The 14,927-nt window shown below is 55.7% G+C and overlaps 1 protein-coding gene across 1 annotated transcript in view; it reads right to left on the reverse strand.

The window, feature by feature from the left end:
- LOC144718140 (trinucleotide repeat-containing gene 6B protein-like) overlaps nucleotides 1-13,642 on the reverse strand; it is a 101,033-nt gene extending 87,391 nt beyond the window's left edge. The window contains exons 1-2 of the mRNA XM_078593893.1: nucleotides 13,549-13,642; nucleotides 10,411-10,485 (exon numbers count right to left, since the gene is read on the reverse strand). Coding sequence (XP_078450019.1) covers nucleotides 10,411-10,482 — 72 coding nt within the window. The 5' untranslated portion in view covers nucleotides 10,483-10,485; nucleotides 13,549-13,642. The remainder of the gene's footprint in view (nucleotides 1-10,410; nucleotides 10,486-13,548) is intronic.
- Between the last annotated feature and the right edge of the window lie 1,285 nt (nucleotides 13,643-14,927).

The following is a 14,927-nucleotide window of genomic DNA, read 5'->3' on the forward strand; positions in this document are numbered from 1 at the left end:
CAGGCGAAGTGTTCCGGGTGTGTTCGGTGTGGGGGGGCCTGAATGGAATTGGGAGAGGGGGCGGTTGTGGGGGGGGGCGGTGGTGGGGGAGGTCTGGAGGGGGGAGAGGGGTGGGGGTCTGGGAGCCCGAGCGGAGTGCGTGTATTTTCCGTGGGTGAGCGCCGGGGATCCATCGCGACCGCTTCGATGACGACGACGACAACGACGACGACCGCCGGCGCTCTGGACCTCTCTCTCGGTCACGCCCGCAGCTCGCTCCCCGGGCGACGCCAGCTCCCGGACAACGCACTGCCGCTCTGTCGGCGGAGGGGGGGGGGCCGAGCGCCGCGCGCGGCGGTTTGGAGATTTCCCGACGGCGCCAATGAAAATATACACTGTCGATTATTTATTTATTTGGGTTTTAACACGGGGAGCGGGCGGTCGTTAAAATCCGAATATCTGTCGCGTTCACAACACGCGTCACCTTTATATTTAAAATATGAGGCGCAGAGAGGGAGACAGAAAGGCAGGTGTGCGGGGAGGGGGGCAGTGAGGGAGGAGGGGTGAAGACATAGAGAAAGCAATATCAAAGACAGAGATGGAGACAGAGATCAGAGGGAGAGGAGAAGCCAGGGACACGCGAGAGGGGAGAGAGGGGGAGAAGAGAGAGTGCTCCGTTTCCGAGGCAACGCACACGGCCGTGGCATACCGATGAGAAGGCGCTGCCAAGCGAGCGTGCTCGCACACGCGCGCACACACATGCGCACACACGCACGTGCACACACGCGCACACACACGCACACACACACGAGCATACATAGGCAAACATGCGCACGCACACATATATTAGAGTCAGTGTCGACACAAGCAACATTATATACACAAAGCAAGAGCCAAGGAACACAAAGCAAGGATGGGTAATGGCACAGGGAAACACGGAAACAGAGACAGGGAGACACAGGAGCAGAGCCACGCGGGAGACACAGGCAGAGGCAGGGAGACACAAACAGAGGCAGGGAGACACAGGGACAGAGGGACAATGAGAGGGAGACAGCCAGAGGCAGGGAGACACAGGGACAGGGTCACATGGAGACAAGGAGACACGGAGACGGGAAAAGGCAGGCACACAGAGAGACACGAGGACTGGGGAATCAATCACTCCTCCCACACGTAGGTCGTGTCATGGGAAGCACGCTGGATTTAACCGCGGCGCTCAGCGGATGCACATGGCGCGTGAGCTCATTTAGACATCTAAATACAATTTAAAAAAACAGCAAATAGCCCTGAGATTAATAGCGCTGGCATGGAATAGCTTCGTAAGGACAAGTGTTGCATCACGCTAGCTTTAATAGAGCTGCAGTTTTATATCAATTCAAATATTTTGCATAGAATATTGCTCGAGATTGGACATTTAAATTCTACAACGTACACAGTATGCATTGATGCAATGCCAAATACAGCCGAAGACCAGCTATCATGGAGCAGCGGGTGGAGAACAGCTATTCTGCTCTTGTGTATGGCAGCAATATATCGAGGAGCTAAATGTCAATGTCAAGGTCTGCTTGCCACGAGAGGGGTTCAGGAGAGAGTTCGCGTAGTTCTGCTTTCCCTCCATATTGTCCATAGTTTTGGGCTGGATGACCACAATTGCACTCTGGCTCTTCTAGAATTAATCTCCATGTGTCTCTATGCGTCTCCATGTACCTCCGTGTATCAATGGGTTTACGACATTGTCCGAAGATGTGGCTTGCATGCCAGCAATCGCACTACTTGCGGCTTGCGTCTTCAACTTTCCACTTGTGATGGAGAGACGGTGCGCATCGGCCTGGTGATGCTCCGATGCGGTTGACGGTCCTCGAGGAGGAGGAATGTCAGAGTCGGGAGGCCTGATGTTTGGGTCTCAATCGAGGTGTTTATTCTGGACATCCGCATTGCCCCACTGGGTGTGGTTCTGGGATGGTGACCGCAGCAACGCGACCCCAGAAGGAGGATCGGGTATTGAGCTCAGCGGCGAGGAGCATTGTTGAGGTCTCGGTTGATGGGTCGGTGGTTGCCGGTGTCAACTCCCTTGCAGTTTGCAGGTCTCTGCGGCTATTTGGTGGCAGAATATTCACGAGAACAGGGAGCCATGGGGCTGGTATCAGTTTCAGTGTTCCTGTTACAATGTGCATTGCAATATTTAATTGTGCATCTAGCAGATTTGTGAATGAGCTCCTGGATCAGGCTGGAGCGCAGTGACTATTTAAACTATTAAAATATGTTTATTTTACCAGGTAAGGCCCACTGAGCTAGACAGCTGTTTTTCAGAAGTTACCTGGCCACAAATGATAGCTCAACGAAGTGGCTTATCACATGGAAATTCATAGCAACCAAATACTATAAACGCACGTCGATTCTAAATGTGGAGAAAAAATACAGAGGACCCGGAGAAAAATCCACGCGACCACGGAGAGAACATACTCCAAATATACAGGCACTAGGGTCAGAATCGAACCCACGACTTCCTGCATACAAGGCAAGGCAGTTAACATCTCGCCTCCTCTGGTACTGAGTAGATAATCAGTGAGAGGGCGGCAGTTCAGCTGAGGCACCCCAGGTAATTCCTGCACGTTTCTGCAGATGATTTTTGATTTGGTCTTTTCACCGATCTGTTTTATGTGGGGCTTGAAGGTCAGCCTTCTGTCCACGATAACCCCTATATATATTGGAGTCGGGTCATTGCACACTGGGCTACTACAGAAGGACACATCAAGGGTGGCATCTGCTGCACGATTGTTCAGGTGGAAAGCACGTGTGGTGGTTTTGGAAGGACTTGGTCATTGTCCAGCGACGAAAATACGCTTCAGCTATTAGGGTATTGGCAATGTTCTCTATGTTTGTGCCCAGTGCAGCAAGGGCTATGCCATCCAATGAACTTGCAAGATGATGGGCATGGCAGGTCACTTATACACGGTGTTAGCGATGGTGCTATTACCGAGCCTCGAGGGAGGGCATTGCTCACAATTCTCTTGCGGCTGCGTTTACCAGCGAGGTGTACCCTGGCAGTGCGGTTGTTGAGCATTGCAACAGAAGGGTGAACAGAAGAACGGCTCTGATAATTTGGGCCATCTTCCACAGCAGGCCATGACGTCAAACGGTGTCGTAGGCAGCAGAGAGGTCAATCATATCTGTGGCGGGTTTCTGTTGACGCTAGACACCAGCTTCTATGAGGGTAGTGAAGGAGAACATCTATAATGTAACAGCAGGTCTATGTTAGAACTATCGTTGAACAGCAGATCTATAACGCAATCGCTTAGCACGAGAATTGCCACACACAGAATTATCACGAATATAATAGCTGTTGTCGAACAGGAGCTGTAATACAGCAGGGCCAGTATGGAAGGAGTGGGAAAAAACACAGGGTAATGAAACCGTCAAGAACTTGAGGAGGCAGAACAGCCATCTTCCTTAACGGATGCCGACTACAACATGGAATTCAACTCTGTTAACGGGGCAGCATCGTCACAGCACGCGGCTTGAGGTTCCAAAAAATAACGTCAATGAGGAATGTACCACAGCCACCGGTGCTGCACAGGTATTCGCTGAGAGAGAGAACGACTGAGAGGTGCCAGGAGGAGGAGGAGGAACCACAGACGGGAAAGGCAGCAGCAGCCACCTAGTGAGCCGGAACTAAATCCCCCCCCCACCTGCCCCGCAAGTTCTGCGGTCCTCTGTATATGTCAAGGTGTTATCTGCCAATTCACGCGTGCACATGTGGGAAGAAACCGGAGCGACCGGAGAAACCCCACGCGGAGGCAACACTCAATCCCGTACAGATGGAACGGGTGGAGTCCGCGTTAATGCTGCACCGCGTTCTCCCGGAGAGACAGGATGTGGCATCACCTCGATGCCCACATAAAGAGAGCTTCCCAACATTTGTCCGATGATCCGCCAACCCTCGCTGCCTCCACTGCGCTGGATGGCAAGCTGCCACGTGCGTAGCCACTAACCGCCCAGCAAATATATTCACAGGAGAGCAGCAATAGGGAGAGGATGCGTTGAGAAAGAGCTCTTGATTAAACGTTTGAGCAGAATAGTCTAAAATGAATGTCAGAATGTGCGTGTTTGGGGGTGTAGGAACGATCCGCATACTTGCAGCGCGGACACGGGCAGAGGAGGATGCTGGGAGATTTGAAGAGATATGAAACATGGATTTGGAGAAGAATGGACGTGATGAGCTGGACAGATATAATAAAGGCGAAGGAAGAGGTGCTGAGGATAACACGAGAGGAAAAGCACTGTGCCCGAGAGAGGGAGAGAGAAGAACTGCATTGAGCGCGCAGTGAGAGGGGCGAGAGATTGATGAGTCGTTGCGAGGGCTGAGACGAGGCCAGGGTTTGAGGGATGCATGGAAGGTGGGACAACCACGGGGCACTGAAGAGGGAGATGAGGTTGGATGAGCTGCAGAATTTACGAGGCCATAAAGAGAAGAGCTGAAGACGGCGGAGTTTGAGAAAGTAGTGCAGAATATATGACTTATGCCCGGTGCGTGTAAGTATAGACAGAATACATACTGGATGGAATAAAACAGCGGCATTGGAATAGAATAATGCACAGCCTTTTGTCAATACCACTGCTGGAAGCCGTGCCAGGCATGGCAAGTTCTTTGACTATACTTTACCATTCTGCTCAATGTGGATTTGTGAAGAGTAGAGGGAGTGTGGGTTGGGGGCTGGGGTAGGACCAGTTCAGATATCACTCACACTGAAGGTGCCTGTGGCCGGGAATCAAACTCAGGCCACCGGTTCATATCAGAGCACACAATCCGCCGTGCAACCACTCAACCATCAAATAATAATACAAACACAATGACGGCATTTCGATGGTATAGTCAGGAAGCTGGGGAACGCTGCCTGCAGTCAGGTGGAGTAACGTTCCAAAATTTCTAGGAGGCTCAACCAGGACACACGATGGGCTGGTAGCCACTCCCTCCATCAGCTCCGCCCACATTTATATATCCACGCCCAGTCAACCAGCCCACACAGCGCGCAGCCTCCTCTTTGCTCTGACATAGGCCTCACCCACCCTGCTCAGGTAGCTCTGCCCATTACTCAGGAAGCCTCGCCCTTTGCGTGGATCATGAGGCAAAGCATGTGGCCAAAATTAAAAATCTCGCAAAAGCATCGGAGGGAACACCGGAACAGCCTCTCTGAAACCACGGGGATTGTCCCGGTTCAAATGGAGGCATCTGGTGGTTTTAACCGGGATCCGTCGTGCGTGGCGTGGCCGCGTTTAGCGGACGGGGCAGAGTGTTAAAAGGTCCTCGCGCCCCCCCCGCCACCCCCGAGTGAGGAGCCATCCCTCAGTGTCGCGAGTAAAAAGGTCACAGCGGAGCGCAGCGCCGCCACCGCCACACAGCGCAATTACGTTGGTCACGGACGTGGCACCACCTCCACCCCCCTCCCCGCTCTCGAGAGCCTCGGTGTTCTTCCGGCCGTGGCGCGAGGCAAGACAGCCGCTGGCGAAGGACGGAGCGATGCGGGGGCAATGACCGCTTCAAGCGGTGCGAGTTTTATCGCCGGGAAAGATACACCAGGCTCATTTTCTCCCTACTGGAGTAGGTGGCTCATGACTCGCAGTAGTCACAGCCCGAGTGGAAGACATACTGGATGTACTGTGACAGGTGCAAAAATAGCTTCCAGGTTGCTGACCAGAATGGACTCCGATCAAATTAATCCTTGAAAAGATGGCAAAGCAAACGGTCTGCTAGCCCAGCGAAAGAACCACGAGCAATGCCAAGGGGGGGGGCCATAGCAGAGCGTGGGTGCTAGGCTTGGGAAGGCCGAGAGTGTGCTGCTGCCCTTTCACCGATGGGATGTTCTGCACCCTTAAGCGCTGTGATTTAAATTTGAACAGCTGTTCTGTCACCCAGCACTTGTGCCTGCTGCTCTCTCTGCCACAAGCCCTGCCACCCCACCTCACACCCCCCCCACACCTCTCCATGACCCTGTGCCGGTTGTTAATTTGTATCGGAAAAATCGTTCCGCTCGCCGCCTCTCATCTTCTCCTCCTCCCCGTGGCACACGGATGCAGGAGGCTTGATCATTTTTTTTAATCACGGCACGGAAAGCACTGGAGCCGGAGTCCCACCCGCCTGTGCGTGCCTTGCATTGGTGCCACGCCAGTGTGAACCAAACAGCGGGAGCCCAGTTAACGAGCGGAGCTTAATCCGCCACCCGAGCTGTTAGCGGGCATCACAACACGTGCACCGCCACTTTTGTCAACCGGCTGGAAAAACGGCTGCCGGGAACAGTGCTGTTGCACTCGGCCTCGCACCGCCGCGCCGAGACGGGGGGTGGACAGGGCGGTGGTTAAACCACGCAGGGCGCGCCGCTTCTCGCCAAGGTCACAAAGCGGTTGTTCCACCGCGTGGGTTTTCGTGCTTGCGCTGTACGAGTGTTCGGATTGCGTGGCCGCGCACTGAGCCTCTGTTGCCGTGGCTGCTCTATGAACCAAAGCTCCCGGCACAACGAGGCGAAATGTCGGACATCGGCATCGCGACCTCATGGGTTCCTCCGTTGAGACACGTTGCCAAACGATGCGCGGTGCAGCCCGGAAAGCACGTTGCAGAGCAACGCCCGGGAGGTCACGGGCTGAGAGAACTTGCAGACCCAGCCTGGGGCTCGTTGCCCACACGCCCAGCTCAGCTACGGTAATAGCAAGGACAAATATTTGGACCCTGCGGGAGGCCATAAAATAGTACATAGTGTCTGCTTCACAGTGGAGGTCAACGGTCCCGTGGCCACGTGTGCCGGAGGAAAGGTCAAAATTTGCCAAACGCAAAAAATGATGCCGCAAATTACTTAGCTGGGAGAATAATAGACAGCAGCATCGTCCCCTACGGCGAAACTACTGCAGCCTGGTGCCTCGTGAAACACAGCAGCAGCGCCTCTTTCGGCGACAGTCACCTTGCTCTGTGAGAATGGCGCGAACACCGAATGTACTCGTGATTTGCTTTGATATGTAAAGCGCGCAGACACTGCTGGTGGCAGGCACTTCACTCGAGCGGACAGAGTTGAGCCACTTCTTTGATGCAATGAAGGTGCAGTTAACTTACAGTGTATTGAGATGCAATCGTAAGCATGACGCACAATGCAATCGTATTAATATTATCTTGGTAGTAAACCACAGTAGTCAAAATAAACGTTATTTCGCCAGCAGATGGGAAGACAACACAGAAAGACAAATTGCATGCAGTCAGACTCATGATAGGATGAAGTCACGAGTTTGATTTCAAATTGGTTCAAATAATACAAAGACATCATTAACACAAATCTGAACAATAACCAACATAAAAAACTAAGGTTAAATTGGGCATTGAACTAGAAATAAATAACAATCAAAATCAGAATTTTAACGTACGTTTACAAAATGAAAAAAATATCCTAGAATACGCATCCGATCTTGTCGAATCCAGCTTGTTGAAGGCAGTCGCGAGAGAAAAGATGATCTCACTTGAAACCCAAACGGAGGCAACTGCCACGGTGCTGGTGGCTCGCTAACGCGCACGCCCGACACCACCACCGATCTCTTATTATCGCGTGCGCCAGCCTTGTTAACGAGATCCCAGATTAGAAAGGTGGCGGTGGTGGGGGAGGCGGGGAGGGGGGTACTGGGAGATAACGAAGGGGGGGGGAGGAGAGAGGGTGTAGGTTGGAGGTCACGAGGCTTTGAGCTCCGTGGCAGACGCTACCGCTTGCTCTGCCCACGGTGCCAAATGGGCAACCGCCCAACAAAGTCGCGTTCGCGCGTCTCTCCCGAATGTCACAAGATGATCGACTTAATTCCTGCGCGGCTAAGAGGCACGCCATGTGGGCCCTAACCCCGACGTAACGCAGTTAAGATGTTAACGCTTTTAATGTTACAACTGATGCGGCGGCAGTTCGTTTCCTGCATGCGCCGCCGACAATGGCAACGCGACCCTAATGACAGCCTGTGAGTTATTACAGCAGAATCGTGGCAGCCGCATCGAGGGAGCCAGCCTGGCACGACAGCTAACGGGGGGGGCCGCTAATTCAGCACGAAAAAAAATATATATACATTAAAAAATAACGAAACCCATCGGAGAGGGCCACTGCTTCCCCTAATTTTTCCGCGATGCCAGCGATGGCGGCCGCGTCGTCACAGCTGGTGCCGCAGCCAAGATGGAGCCGCGGAGCGAAGCGCGGGCACCATACGCCCCCAACGCCGCTCGGTCCGCCCGCTCTTCCCGCTCGCGCGCACGCACGCACTCGCTCGCTAACAACGGCGAGATTGTATGCAAGTGAGGCACTACACCGTGCATACTAATCACCCGCAGCCCCCGCTCGCTACCGGCGACGGTTGTTAGCGCCCTCCCTGCAATAAGCCTGCCCCTTCTGAGCCCCCCCACCCACCCGCCGCCTGCCAACCAGCGCTTCTCTAATTTTTTTTAGCGCGCATAAATACGACGCAGCGCGATCAACTTACCAAATTACGCCGCTTAATGAGGAATTACTCCGCCGTCGGCAGGAGGCTCCGCTGGCCGCGATGGGCACTGGGCGCCGTGCCGTTGCGGTGTGGAGCGGGGTGGTGGAGCGGTGTGAAGCGGGGTGGTGGGGCGGTGTGGAGCGGGGTGGTGGAGCGGTGTGGTGAGCCGAAGGGACGCTCGGCAACGCGGGCCAGGGATACCAGTTTGGCGCGATCGCCTGTGTCAGTGGCGCTAGAGCGGGTGACGGGAAGGATTTTTCATTTGTGTTTTTCCGATCATTCCGTCTGTCCGTCTCACTCACCCGACCAACCAACACGTCCCTGCACTCCGCCCGTACCACCACCACTACCCCCCCCACCCCATCAAACCCCCCGCCACCCCCACCACCACCTCTCCTCTAACACCCACGCACGCAAAATATGCCTCGCGCATCTCTCTCCCGCACCCCACGCGCGAGCACATGCATGCCCCCCCCCCCGGCCCACCTCAGCCCCCCCCACCGCCCCCGCCTCCCCACCACTCTGGGGGCGCCGGCTTCTCGGGCCCGTCAAGCGGGAGGCAGCGTTCGTTTCGCGCGACCGCCGTGCGACTGCCGCGGCGCTGCCGGGGACACCGACGCGCCCCTCCCCCCCCCCTACCCCACGCTTCACCGATACGATTAGAGGAGGCTTGGCGGCGGCCAAAGTGAGGCTCGGGACGGCGAGACGCGAGCGTGGAGCTCGGCACTCCGCCGTCTCGGCGGCGTTACGAGCGGCGTGCCTCGCTCCGACCGGACCCCTCGCCGTCGCTCCTACCAGTGGCAGGAGCGTGGCGATATTTCGGGGGGGGGGGGGGGGGAGGTGGTGGTCACCGTTTAATGACGGAAACGACAGGCCCAGACGCGTACCCCCCAGACGGACGGCCTTTCGCCGACGCGGACAAATTGCTTGGCACGCACATTGAGGGAGCAACCGTCAGTTTTAGCTCGGTGAATTTTGGTGCTGCAGCCCGGAGATGCCGACAGGAGCATTGCTCTCCCAGCGTCGATGCGGGGGTGGGGGGGGGGAGCTAGAGGGCTCCTGCAACCGAACCCCTCCCGCACCCTCCCCCCCCCTCTTCCGTGAAGAGGCACCGGCTGTGAGTGCTCTCCCCACCACAATAAACGCTCTCATCTCTTTTTCTCTTTTTCACAAAAAGAGAATTCTATGCCGTGCATTATGAGATGTTATGCAACCTCTCTATCGGGATTTTGCGTTTGTTTATTTCTTTAAGAGCAAACATCCCCACCGAGCACAATGAGTTAACAGTGTACTCATTGTGTGTGGGGGTGGGGTGGACAGAGGGTGGGGGGGATGGGGGGGGTGCAGGGGTTGGGGGGGGCCCTACTCACAACTGCACCCCCACTCGGCCCCTCCACCGTCAAGGCCACAACAGAGCCGCCCTCCCCGCACGACACGGACATACATGGCAACAGCAGGATTCACAGGGCCATTGGGTCACGGGGTTAGGAGTTCAAGGCTCACAGCGTCATGGAGTCGGCTCCTCCGTGACTCAATGCCACGAGGGCCACAGAGGGCCTTAACTGGCTGCGGTGTACAGGTGTGCATCCTGGCATTTAGCACAAGAGGCCGGGGGCCAAGGTGGTGGTATTACGCGTGACGTCAAAGAGGATCGCCACGATTACATTCGCTCCCTATCCCACAGCGCGTAGGGACAAACCGTCCGTACGGCGCAGCGGGCACCAGCGCAGGACAAATGGCGTCGAGCGGCGGCCTCTTGGTGACAACCGAGGTATCCAAATACTTCCCCTGCACGCGTGCACGGCTATGAGCCCCCAACGCTAACGAGCTGCGAGCTCAACGGACCTTCAAAACGTCACCTGCCCGATACCGACGCGGTGTCGGCAACACGGCGATCGCGGCCGGCTTCAGTGATGCGACGGGGGGGAAGACGCCAGACCTCACCTGGATTTTCTTGCCCAGGTGCTCCCGGTCGTCCTTGTGCTTCTCGGTGCAGCGCTGGAAGGGCTCTCCCATCCCCTGTAGGAGCAGGGGTGGGGGGGGGGGTGGAAGGGGGGTTGTGGGTGGGGGGGGCAGACAGCGGGGCCACATGGAGAGACGCGGGGCTCAGGGCTCATCAGCAATGGCACGCCGGGGTCTCGCCCGCATTGATATTCATGAACGAGGACCAATATTGGTTGTAATTTTTTCCCGCGGCCCCCAGAGTTAATATAACCTGTAACCTGTGCCCTTGACAATGCAGCTGCCATAAGCGATGCTAGCCCACTCACAAAGCCGGCGGTCCCCCAAGATGCTCCTGACATTTCACTCAATTCCGTGCTCATTTGCACTTTGTCCAAAGTGACAAAATTACCTCCTTTGGAAAATGAAAAATACATATGTAACGCTCGCCGGGAAGGGCAGCCTGGTGGGCGTCCCGGAGGCCACGCTCCGGCACAGTGCTGGCAAATCAGCATTCCGCTGTCTCCATGTCACCGCGATCTCGGTGAAGCCGCATGGCGGTGATGCACGCACGGAGTTTCACAGGCTGGCGCCGATCGCCGCCACTCACTGGAGGCGTAGCGTGGTTGGCATGGGCCCTGGTCTAAGGAAGTAAATTGGACCGCTCCGTCCCCCCCGCACATGCCACCCCCCCACAAACCCTGCCCAATTACCGCCCTCTTTGTAGGCTGACACTTGGGCCCCTCCGGACCGTAGGCCCCGGTGCAGTTGCACTCCCTGCACGCGCAAAAGCTACACCAACAGGCTTACGAGGGAGCGCCTTAATCTGAGCGTCTCCTGTGTTCATCAAGGAACCCCGATCTTTGTGTCGCCAAATTCTCCGCCCTCTTCGCAGCCCGCCACATCGGCCTCTCCAGCTCTTGGGTCCCAGGGCAGCTACACAGCCTGTGCTCACTCCCCACCCCCCCACCCCCCCCCCCCCCAAAAGCAGCTCACCCGGCGGGATCCGTACGATCGGACTGGGCGGCCAGGTAATTCCTGCGCCGTTAAGCCACCGGTGTCAGAAATCAGGGTGAAATAAGCCACGCAAGCCGCTCGGATCTCAGGCGGATCCGCGGGCCGGTTGGGGACCACACGCCACTCTTAATCCCTGCGAGCAGCAGGCCGGTTTAAAGCGGCCAACGGGCGGTTGCGGCTCAAGCCGCCCAGGGACACGCGGCGCAGACGTTAGACCGCCGACCGTGGTTTACGTTAAAACTTTTTAATCAAATTGCATTCAGGGCCCTCGCCTGGGAACAACGGAAGGTAGCCTCCCAATCAGGACTGGATTTATCACGGAATATTTTGCCGAGCCGCTGGTAGGCTGCGGGAGACGTGCAAATGCGAGCTGCAGCCGTGGCGACGGGTGCAATGGATGTGGTGTGCCAGGTGTGAAGTATCTTTTTAGGTCACTTGTGCCAGAAAACCCTGCTGAGATTAAAGCCCGCTGCTCCCAATGTCACTCTGAAGCCTTGATTCACTGAACTAGCAAATTGACGCGTTTCGCACGCGCAAAGAAATGCCAATGGGGCATCTTCATCTGGAACCGTCGCCTTCCACATATCCCTCTGCTCCATCTTGAATCCACAGCTGTGCTCTGCAATTTAATTTTAACTTTTTCACGGACGCCTTTCGTGTCGTCAGGGCAACGAATCAGCCAAGGGAGGGGACACGGCAAACCCAGCGCCGGTTCCTTGTCCCGGCCACCCACCCGGGTGGGCGGCCGGGACAAGGAACCACGATGGTCGCTCGTCATGAAGCAGCCACGGCCGATCGGTGGCCAACACTGGTGACTTTCACAGAAGGAGCTACACGGCAAACACGCACCCGCGTGTGCCTCGCAGGTACACACGCGTGCCTCGCAGGCACAAAACAAGGGCAACGAAGATTCCCCCGGTGTAAATATCTAACAGGACAGCAGGGGCAAGTGTTGCTCGCAAGCACCTATGATGGCTAACTCGGCACACGAGGGGGTGGGTAGACAGGACAATGTTCGACAATCTTCGTCTCCCCAGTGCCGATGCTTTCACACCACACCAGGTGCTAATTTATTCGGCTGCATCGACCTAGGGGAGGCCCAGGACCGGTTCAGATATTCAACACCGATGTTGGCTGTGAGCGGGAATCGTAGCTCAGCGATTATATAACAGAGCAATGCAATGCCTTGGGAGTGGGCAGCAGCCAGCAGCTGTGTGTGTGCGCATCCGTGCCTATCTGCGGTATAGGAGGATATAGACCTGATCAGGCTTTGCTGTTGATTGCTACCAGTGCTGACAAGATGGGCCTCTGTGCAGGAGGCTCGTGGAGGACGCGACTGGGTGGTTGGTGACAGAGAGCTGTCGGAGCGAAAAATCGGACATGGTGCCGAATGACACAGAGGGGTGGGAGCTTTATTTCCCGAGCCAGAGAGCTTCCTGGATGTGACGCGTCCTCTGGGGCGAGTTGGCCTGGAATATCTCTTGCGGAAAAATCGGACGGCGAAGGAGCGATGCTCACAGAAACAAGGGGAGCGCCTGGCGGCTAAAACACAGTAAGGTAGCACAGGTGATGCATCTACCAGTCATCCTCCTCAGTGAACCCATGGCACCTGGGTTTATCCTGACCTCATGCAAACATGCACCCTTCCGCACGTGACAAGGCCTCAACGTGCACCTATCTTCGCACAAACATGATGGTGATGTCACTGCCACTTAGTGACGAATGGCGGTTGTTGTTGTATGTGTATTTGTGGACAGCAGCCATACATTAGCACCATCTAAACATTACTGGGGCTCCCCCCTAGGTAAACAGTAGCGCTCTATGCAGGGCCATGCGTTTGGTGAGTGCGGTGTGTGCAGGGTAAGCGTGGTGAGTGTGGCATGTGCAGGGTGTGTGACCGAGTGAAGAGACAGGGTGGTGTGTGCGGGTTGTGTGCGGGTTGTGTGCGGGTTGTGTGCGGGTTGTGTGCGGTGAGTGCATTGTGTGCGGGGTGTGTAACTGTGTGAAGGGTGAGTGTGGGGTATGTGAGGTGATTGCAGTGTGGAGGGTAAGTATGGTGAGTGCGGTGAGTGTGGTGTGTGTGCGGTGAGTGCGAGGTGCGTGCAGCGTTCGCTCCGCGCTCACTTCCGTCGCCGGCCCTCGCCGCTGCGCGCCCTCGCGACGAGCCCTGGTCTCCCTTGGCGTGGCCGCCGCACGCGACCGACGACGGCGTCCCTTGGGGAAGCTGTCGCGGACAAACACCAAGACGGCCGTTTAGGCGGGGAGAGACACGCCCCAAGGTCCGTTGTCTCGCGCTCACACCCGGCTCACCGCGACCGCACAAGCTACGGCACCACAGCAACGGCACCGTCGGGGCCCCAAATCGGGGGGGGAAATATTTTTTAAACAAAAATGTATTGTTTGTGATCACTGCAAATCATATGCTTAGGCTCATTGAGTGAAGAGAACAACAAATATACGTGTACAGAACAAAAGGAGAAACAATGGAAACAAGGTGGGACCAATGATGCAGAGAAGAGTCGATTCTTATCGGGGAGGTTAGTGTGACAATTCATCGAACATCTATGGGGCCAGGGGTGTGTCAATGATAACACGTGCAACTCGGACTATACGCAAGAATAAGCAGTGGATAATTATTACTGCTGCTGATGATGACGTTGTTATGAACATGGAGTGAAACACGCAGAGTGAATGTCTCCGGGTCCTCACTTCAGATCAGATGTGGCAGTCGATGTTCAGCGTGCGAACCTACGAACAAGAGGCGATATTGTCAGACTTGATCTTTATCAACTGCTGGAAATCTGTCACTCCGTGACACGGCAACCACGGTCAAACTTCCGCTCGTTTCGTCTCTCCTTTTATTCTCGCTCTCCCAATTAGGTTTCCGATTGCGCTGAAGGTTGTCACGTGCGGCAACTCTCACGACGAGCATTAACAACATCACCCGGTGCCAGAGATCGGCAACAGAAGATGACGTCACACAGCCAGGGCTGTATTTATCTCTGCCCCTGGGAGACTGCAACAGAAAAAAAACTACGCACCTTCCGTCACCTCCCCGGTTCCTTGCCTTATTCACTAAGACAAAGAACACACCCATTGTAGCCTCCACAGGCTGTTGGGGCAAGTGCTCAGAGCGAGCACCTATGAAGGCCGACAAGGCGTATGGAGGGGGTGGTGTGGCTGGCACCACTGCCGGCCGCCTCTGTCTTCTCACTGCTGATGTTTCCACACCACTGCAGGTGCTCATTTAGGGCTGAGTCGACAAAGGGGAGGCCCAGGACTGGTTCAATAACCACCACTGATGTGAGGCGTGGCTGGGAACTGAACTCGGACAGCCTGGTTCTTCGCGCAGTGCGCTAACCACAACGTTACTTACCCCGGACCCTCTCCTCTTGCACATACAGACCCTACAAGAAGACTACGGAATGTCTGGGAGGCTCAAAGGGAGAAACGTGATTAACTGGAGGGCCCCTCTCTCTCCCTGCGTCAGCCCCGCCCAATTT

Source organism: Lampetra planeri, chromosome 1, assembly GCF_965212315.1.
Source record: "Lampetra planeri chromosome 1, kcLamPlan1.2.h2, whole genome shotgun sequence".
In the NCBI taxonomy this organism is placed as follows: Eukaryota; Metazoa; Chordata; class Hyperoartia; order Petromyzontiformes; family Petromyzontidae; genus Lampetra; species Lampetra planeri.